At 38.2% G+C, this 9,258-nt stretch overlaps 1 protein-coding gene across 10 annotated transcripts in view; it reads right to left on the reverse strand.

Annotated features, from left to right (window-relative positions):
• Window positions 1–4,435: 4,435 nt before the first annotated feature.
• Window positions 4,436–9,258, reverse strand: part of MAP7 (microtubule-associated protein 7) — a 123,983-nt gene continuing 119,160 nt past the window's right edge. For all 10 annotated transcript variants that reach the window (XM_005859054.2, XM_014533867.1, XM_005859051.2 and 7 more), the window contains 2 exons: window positions 7,407–7,630; window positions 4,436–5,885 (listed from right to left, as the gene is read on the reverse strand). In XM_005859054.2, coding sequence (XP_005859116.1) covers window positions 5,875–5,885; window positions 7,407–7,630 — 235 coding nt within the window. In that variant the 3' untranslated portion in view covers window positions 4,436–5,874. The remainder of the gene's footprint in view (window positions 5,886–7,406; window positions 7,631–9,258) is intronic.

The following is a 9,258-nucleotide window of genomic DNA, read 5'->3' on the forward strand; positions in this document are numbered from 1 at the left end:
GGAGCAGGCCTAAGCCAGCAGGTCGTTATCTCCCGAGGGGTCCCAGACTGCGAGAGGGCACAGGCCGGGCTGGGGGACCCCCCCCTCCCCGCCCCGAGTGCACAAATTTTTGTGCACCGGGCCTCTAGTATATATATATTACCCTTAGTTAGTTATTAAAAATAGGAAAGGAGGAAAAGGAAGGCCAAACATTGTGCATATGGCTACCTGGGTAGCTTCACCAGGAAGCTGCAACTTTACACTCCCCAGGGGACCACTGGTCCATTCCCTGCAGACCACTGAGGGAAGGGGTCCAACAAAGGGGAAAATGGGCACATGTGCAGTGAGTTGGGGTGACATAGGGAAATTGCTTGCTGCCAGTCAAACCTGGGAACAGAGATCACTGACTAGAGGGGGTAGAGCCAATGCAAGCCTGTGAAAATTTGGGAATACATAATCCCTCAGACAAAGGAATTCGGTCTCTCTTGGCACTTTTGGCTCTTGTGGCTCTCCTTCCCTCTGGTTTTCCTCCTGCTTCCTTGCATTTGCTGGTGTTTCTAATAGCTGCATGGCACATGGCCATGCAGACACCACATGCAATGGACTGATGGACTGCAGCTGGGAACACAAACTAAGCTAGCCTGATGCTGGATTGGACTCTGCTCCAACATGGAACAAAAACTCTGGTCAATGGCTTTGATCTTAGCCCTACTAAAGGCACAGCTGGACTTCTTCCTTGGTGGGATGAAGGGAAATAGGAAGTTGGAAACTAAGAGTTTAATTCCACAGAAATAAAGCTCTGTGGAAGGGCAGAAGCCTAACTTTGATGAGCCAGTTAACAAACCCTGATGGGGCTCACATGGATCATACTTTTCCAACATTGTCTAATTTTCACATCCCTGACTCTACTGAGTCCCTGCTCAGCCCTTTCCCTCCTAATTCCCTTTAAAGATACCAAATCACCTCTTTTCCTTATTGTAATAGTGTATTATTGATTAATATCTGTCCTTACCACTTTACTTAGTGTCTTACTTTTTTTGCCTTTATATTTCTTTACAAAATACAGCATTTATTTCATTAGCCATTCATATTTCCATACCAGTTCTACTTGATCCCTATAAAAACATCTGAAAAAAATACTAGTATATCCCTCCCTGACTAGCATTTTATATAAGTAGCAGTAGCAATTTATTTTTTTTAAATGTTAATAATTTTCTGAGTTTAACATGTTATTAGAAAGGTTGTCTAATTTTTTTTCCTTTTGATTCTTTCTTTCTGAAAATGCTACAAACTCAATACTCCAGCTCTCCCAGAACTCAGCAAAAGCAGCACAGAGACGATGCCTTGGGGATTAGGAATGATCACACCATGAGAGATTTTAAGGACTGTGAAGAGGAGTAGGGTTTTAAAAAAATGTAGTGATCTCAGTACAAAGGATCTGGGACATCAGTACACAGGTGAGAAAACAGAATTCAACACTGGGAACCACACTGGCCTGAAGATAAAGACTAAAATAATGATGGAAACACTTGGGTGATCACAGATGATCACAGGCCTACATCCACCCAGAAGTTAAAACATGTTCACTATTGTTACTTTATATCTGGTAAGCACTGATATAAGGAACTCCAAACTCTTGCCTTCCTAATCCCTCTTTTCTCTGATATCTGTTGGTCAGACAACTCAGATATCCTTTAGAAAGGAGGAATCGTTAGATACAGTCTGAACATGATTTTCTTAACTCTCCTCTCAGCAACCGCTTCAGAAGCTTCTTGCCGTGCCATCCAGCCTTCCTACAGCACTTTCTGAGGGCTGGCCATTGTGACTTCTGCAGAAACATTTATAGTCATCCCTGCGACCAACAAGATAATTCTCATTCTGTCAGTGGATGTCAAGAAGTGCCTCCCAACACATAAAAATATAAAGTAACTATAATTATTTTTGGAAAGAACATTTTGGGAGGGATGGAGGAAGGAATGATTAGGAATTTAAACAATAATATGGTAACACTAAAAAATGATTAGAAACTCTAAAATTGTAATACTGTTCTAGAGAAATGAGATCACATCTGTTTAGCTTGCTCTGTAAAATACCTAGAATGGATAACATATTTATTTTTAAGAGGAACTTAAGGCCACTATTGAAAAACAATGGTGAATTCCCACCTCTGTAGCAGTGTCCCGCTGGCCTTGCCAGAGGCCCTCAAATGGAAGAAAAAAATTTAACATTTATTGAATAACTACTATGTGTTAGAAACGTACACTTCTCATTTAATTCAACTTTTATAATGACTATGACAACCCCATGAGATGGGCAATATTCTCCCATGTACAGATGAAGAAATCGAGACCTGGAGAACACAGGTAACTTACCAGGCCTCAGACAGCTCACAGGTGTCAGACCTGGTATTCACACCTAAGTCTAACACCAGACGCTGGCCCTTCACCATTCTTCTATTGCTTCCATCATTTGCCCTGTCTTCTAACACTCTCCTTTAGTCTTCTGCAAGGCATTTGAGATCCAGTAGCTCAAAAGTGATTGTCAGTCCTAATATTTTATGTGTGCATTTTAAAACAGCATTTAACCATTTTTTTTCTTTTGAGCATAACCAATCTTGGCACTAACTACTAAAATTACTTTTAACTTCTAAAATTGTAATAAAACCTACCAACATAACAAGTCATCAAGGAAATAGTTATGAACACAGTATTTTATTGGTAGCAGATTTTAAATTGTCCCTCTGTTCACAGGCAGGCCCTTTTCTTATCCTCTTCATGGCCTTTAGAGCTCCACCTCCAAACCAATGAAGTGCCACTGTGAGAAAATGACAACCCGGAGCATTTCTGAGAGGTTTTAGGTGTTGATGAGTAACAACAGCATGACAGGTGGGCATGATGTTTCTTGGCAGTGAGGACATTTTTAAAAGTTGCTTTTTTCCCTGGCCGGTATGGCTCAGTGGTTGAGCATCAACCTATGAACCAGGTGGTCATGGTTCAATTCTCGGTCAGGGCACATGTCTGGGTTGTGGGCTCAATCCCTAGTGTGGGGCGTGCAGGAGGCAGCGGATCAATGATCCTCTCTTATCATTGATGTTTTTATCTCTCTCTTCCTCTCCCTTCCTCTCTCTGAAATAAATAAAAACATATTTTAAAAAAATCCTTGTGGAGGAAAACAATATAAAATGTTGCTTTTTAATGTTCTATGCACAGTATAGATGAAGGCCAATAATCAAAAACTTTTCATCATTTTTTTAATTGCAAAAGGTAAATTTATTGGTGCCTTTTAAATTTCTTTTAATATATGATTTATTTTAAAATGCTTTAATATAAACTTTGTGTGCACGTATAATTGAACTTTAATCTCACCCTGGGAGCAGGCCAGATAGCATTTGAAGGATCCCAATCTGGTGGTTAGGTGGATGCTTTAAATACGGTCACCTAAATCTACACCAGTGTTAATAAGCATAAAGGATGTTAATAATTTTTCATTTACGAGAGGAACTTGAAAGATAAGTGATTGCCTAGACGTTTAGAGACAAAAATGCGTGAAATGGGGTATAAGAATGTGACAGATCCTGCAAGCTCATGACTTTTGATTAGTTCCTTGAGTCTAGAGCTGTTTGCCCCTCTGCCACCTTCCCCTGAACCCCACACATTTAAGCCTATTGCTGATCCATTTAGGTTTCTTAATCCGGCCTTCAGAATATCACTGCTTCTGCTTCACTGTAAATCCTTCAGTCAAGGTGACTGTGTGATTACGAGCAGAGAATCTTCACCAAGCTTTGTGGCCTTGCTTGCTAATATTTGTTCATGTGAAAGAACTCTTTTGCTTTTATTGCATAACCAGGTTATGCAAGGGACATATAGCCTTACCATCCAGTAAAATCTGGCAATTAATCTATCAAATGAATCTGTGATTGGTTATTAAATTGGCCTAGATAGTCTGCAATGAAGTGGAGGGGAACTAAAAGTCCATCCAGCTTTATTCCATGGAGAGGGCCATATTTGATCCTTGAGCACTAGCCTTAATGTAGTGCCTACCGCAGAACTCTGTGAGAATTCTTAACTGACCTTCAAGAGCTGGACAGAAAGCAATTCAGCCATTCAGGTCAAGGTCATCCTTTGGCAGTGTCATTCTTAAGACAGAGTTAGCAATTTTATACCACTTCTAATTAAAACTTGATTACTCAGAAAGCTTTCAGTTTGCTAATGATTGCTCAAATTTAAAAATATAAATTTAAAAAAGAGCCAAAATAGAACTATTGCTCTAATTTTAAATAAATCTATTCTATACACCTGCTCATAAGAAGCTGAGAAAATGTCATTGAGGACAAATGAAGGGCAATTTGAAAACTCAAGAATCAACCTGAGTGAAATTATATGAGAAACCTAAAAGCAAAACAATGTCAAACACATTTCGTGTTTCATGCTGGGTCGATTTAAACAAATAAAACCACTTTGTTGAACAGATCTTTTTAATGTGATTATGTGTACATGGACAATTGGGTATAGGGAAAACCCCCAAATTAACGTTTTAACAAATTACAGCTACTGTATTACTAAAGACGATATGCTTGGATTTTAAGGAAATAGTCCAATATATGAATAGTCTCTCATTCAATCTAGATTAACCAACCTCTCTTTGAATAAAAACCAATACACTACAGTGGTAGAAGTTTACTTTTTTATACACTCCACATAAAAACATGTGTTCACTCTCCTTCAATATTTAGTTATTCGTAGCCTCTCAAATGGTAAAATAAAATGGAATTTATATTAGTAAGTGAAAGTGCAAGTTTGTACAGCTAAGCTCAGCAGCAAAAGTGAAGAATGAAAAGTGAAAGCTGATGGATGCCACGCAGGTCATTCATAACGGTGTCCTGCAGTGTCCTGTGTGCCAAACACAGTCAACATCCCATCATTTTTTCATTGCTCTTAAACGAGCAAAACCAAATTCTTTTTTTATTTAAAGAAATAGTAAGTCTTTATCCCCCCTCTCCCCCAACATAATTTGTCATCAGGTAAGGCAAAGACAAGTCCCACTAGCACTGGGGACAGCAGCAATACACAGACTTTGGAAATAACCCTGAATCATCAGTAACATTCTCTCATGGTAACATAAGGAATGAATCTAATAAATCAAATCTGCACTGTTGTCAGATTACTCTAATTTATTTGATTAGTTTTTCTGGAAAAACTTTATAAATACATTATTTAAGAGGACAGTAAATTATTTTCTTGCTCTGAAAAAATAATGTTTTTTTCCCCCTTCACATTTAAAAAATGTTTAGTATGCCTTTGGAAAAAGAGATGCAAGAATGTGACTGCTGGGTTTGCAGAATGTCCATGTACAAGTTGCATTTACAAGAACCTGGTAATCTGCCTATAATTTGTCTCTACAGATAGAGCTCTTTGCAATATTATTTAAACAAACAGGCTTAATTTAAACACCTCTCCTACTCCCTCTACTTGTAGAGCATAGAGGTACTTGTTTTTCAAGTATTGTATTGTAAAAGGTAAATTTTTTGTGCCAATTTTACCTGCTAGCTTTTAAACATCAAAATATCTATGTGAAAAGTCATGCCAAGTCAGCCCATTTCTTTTACGCAGAATAAAAAAACCAACAACTTGATTTGCTAAAAGGAGCTCACTGGAAAAAGCCATTTTAAAGTACGGAAGAACAAGGAGCATTTCGTTTTTTTCTGTTGGCGAAAATTATTAGAAAAGTTATCCAGTTTGTTGTCTTTAGCTGGTTTTAATAAAGTCTTTGCAAAATGATGGTCAGAAATCTTTAGAACACTGGAGGATGGGGGATGCTCCTTTACAGCATGGAAGGAATTTCTTTAATTGTAGAAATTCTTATTAAATTTCAGCTTTGGTTCTTCAGAAGAAACGCTCATATAACTTCTATATTAGGAGACAGAAAAAAGAACAGGTTAATATACTTATTTAAAATCTCATTTAAAGAATACTCTAGTAATTATATCTTACATTTCTAAAACTTTACCGTGCTTTAAGAATAGGCAATTTCATCAGGATCCACAATCACATATTAAAGTGAATTCTACCACTAATAGGAAAACACATGTCCTTTACGTCAAATTAGGCTTTCTTTGAGGTTAAGGATTTACAAATGTCTTTGTATCCTTGGTACCTGATGCTTCCATCTACAAACATATGTTGGAGATTAAATCAATGTCTGTCAATAAATAGTCATGACCCCAAAAGACCTTACATCACTTAAGATCACAGACATTGGATTACTTTCCTAGAGAAGGTCTTGAAGGGTGGGCACAGTGAGAACGAATGACAGATAAATCAAAAGCGGATTTAAGGCCTGGCCAGTGAAGCAGAATGTCATCTTAGATGTTCCTGCCTTCTCTATGAAGCTGCACCAGCAGTGTTTCCACCAACATGCAAGTAACCAGACGGTTCCCAGAGGTCAGCTCAGTTCATAATCCTATATAATAAAGAGCTAATATGCTAACTAGACCTAATAGCTGAATGACCTTCCGGACGTCCTTCCAGATGACCTTCTGATTGAAGCTGGGGCTGTGAGGGGCTGCAAGGGCCAAGCCCTTTGCACGAATTTCATGCATTGGGCCTCTAGTAGTATAATAAAGAGATGCTGGTCAATAGATGAAAGTGATCTGCCGGGAAGAGAAGTTGATAGAATTCGAAGAGATTTGATAAAAGATGGAGCTGGATTTATCCTACTTGTCTTTAAGATTTATGGGGCCATGCTGTTGAGTTGCTATGACCACTAAGTTGGTAACTTTTGAGGTACTCCTTATTTCTCTGGGCCCTTTAAAGCTATTGTTCTTGTACAAAGACTTCAGATCAAATGTGAGTCCCAGAGACAGAGTATAAGAGAGTCACTGGCAGTTTTAACTTCAGCTACAGTCACTTAACAAGGAATGGAAGATTCTTGTGCTCCCAGTTCAGAATATGGTCCCATTACCTAAATCGTAACTATCTTCTTACGTGTAAAAAGGACAATAGAGTATGATCCAGGTTGCTTAACCCAAACAAGAACAAAATGATGGGAGAACATGATGGCAATCTTCAAATATCTGAAAATCTGAGAAAGATGGAATTAAAACCAACTAGTTTCTCTAGTGGACAGAACTAGCCCAATGGTCCTCAAGTTATGGTCAGGCATTAAGTGTTTGCCTTTATCTGAACCTTGCTGAGCAAAGGGTGTTGCACACTGAATTTCCACACTGAATGGGAGACTAGAAGGGGCCCTAGAAATTGCCCAATGCAACTCAAAATTCAATTTCTATGAACTCTGCACAATCTTGTCCATGTGGCTTATTTGGTCCATTAAAGGACAAAGTGTGCCGCAATCACACTGAAGAAGGTCCATGCCCTCTTGGCTGTCACATAGATTTGACGATTACTGAAGGGAATCCGAGGCAAGCTTACCTGCAGTCTGTTGTGTTTGAACACCATCCACCTGAGGCAGGGACCCAAGCGTCCCTTCATCCTCAAAGGCCAAAATTGGATTCAAAGGAATCTCTGGGTTCTCACTGTTGGCGACATCTAACCTGGATGGCTTAGATCCAATAGGTAAGTTTATGATTTCTTCAAAATTTTCATTCTCAAGAGAGACTCCATTTTCATTTGGCTGTTTTTCCAAATTGGGAGTACTGGGAAATTAAAAAAAAAATCAAAATTAAATTGAACTCATGTTAAAACAAAAACACATTTTTAGGACAACCAGATATTGTTTTATAACAAATAATTTTGTAATTTTACAATCAAAATGTTAGACTGACTGCATCATTACTAACAAAAATGGTGAATTCTTACATATTTGTATATTAAATTCTTATTTTTTTAAAAATCTGTTCTGAATCAACCAATGAATGAATCAATAAGTGGAACAAATCATTGTATGCATTTCCACATTACTTTGATAAAAAATAGCCCTTATTAGGATCTTCACTTCAAAGACAAGAGGATTAGAGTTTGGGGGTCAGAGGAATGATCTGCACAAAGTCACACAACTACAGATAGACAGTCCAGACTGTATGCATGACCTCTTGATCTCTGGTCCTGTGCTTTTCTCATTATGCATATGTTTACATTTCCACATTACTTTGTCTGATAAAGAATAGCCCTTATGAGGATCTTCACTTCAGAGACAAGAGGATTAGAGTTTTGGGGTCAGAGGAATGATCTGCACAAAGTCACACAACCACAGATAGACAGTCCAGACTGTATGCATGATCTCTTGATCTCTGGTCCTGTGCTTTTCTCATTATGCATTCTTTTTAAAAAATACATAATTTTACTGATTTCAGAGAGGAAGGGAGAGGGAGAGATAGAAACATCGATGATGAGAGAGAATCATTGATTGGCTGCCTCCTGCATGCCCCCTACTGGGGATCAAGTCTGCAACCCAGGAATGTGCCCTTGACCAGAATTGAACCCTGGACCCTTCAGTCCACAGGCAACGCTCTATCCATTGAGCCAAACCCTAGGCTCATTATGCATTCTTTACACTCCTTGACTATTCAAATTCTAGCTCTTCCTGGCTATTCCAACTTCCTAAAACAGATGTATCATTTTATAGGTAAATTGTTTAAGACCAACCTTCTCATCTTTGTCACTTAAATCTTTCTCTGACTCCACCTTGATTCATATTGATTAATTCATGGTTACTTTTTTGGATTTATTTTTTGAGGTACCTTAACTGGCCATCAAATACTTAATTTTCTACCTATAATTTCTCTTAGATTTTTTTACCCTCTTCACAAGCTCCATAAACAAATGGGCAGTTCTTTATATTATATGCTCATTGTTAAGCTTTACAATGCAGTTAAACCATGCCCGTGCAGCAAATGGATGCTAGGTTAATTTCATTGTTCACTTTATCTGACTGCAGCAATAGACATATATTTTCAAGCTTTGTATTTGCTCAGTGCTCAACTCATGTGTCAAAAGTGACCATATCTGACAGACAATATTCTAGACTTTGAATTTCCAAATGGAAAATGAAAAACTTAAAAATATAAACAAAAATTGTAAAGGTTTTAACTTCTCATACATACTGATAAATGAAATATTTAGTTATAGAAAGAGGTCTATGGGAAGAGACAGGCCAGAGAACAGAAAATCAGTCTCTAGTGTCAGCAATGCCAAATGCTTTAACTTTAGCAAGTCAATTCGTCTTTTTCCATCTCCTTCCCAAATGATATAACAAAGCTAATGTACATCCAGTCTTTCCATTGCTGTTTTTGAGGAGTCTTTGCTCCCCCCCCCCCCCTTTGGG

The sequence above is a fragment of the Myotis brandtii genome, unplaced genomic scaffold (assembly GCF_000412655.1).
Source record: "Myotis brandtii unplaced genomic scaffold, ASM41265v1 scaffold123, whole genome shotgun sequence".
Classification (NCBI taxonomy): Eukaryota; Metazoa; Chordata; class Mammalia; order Chiroptera; family Vespertilionidae; genus Myotis; species Myotis brandtii.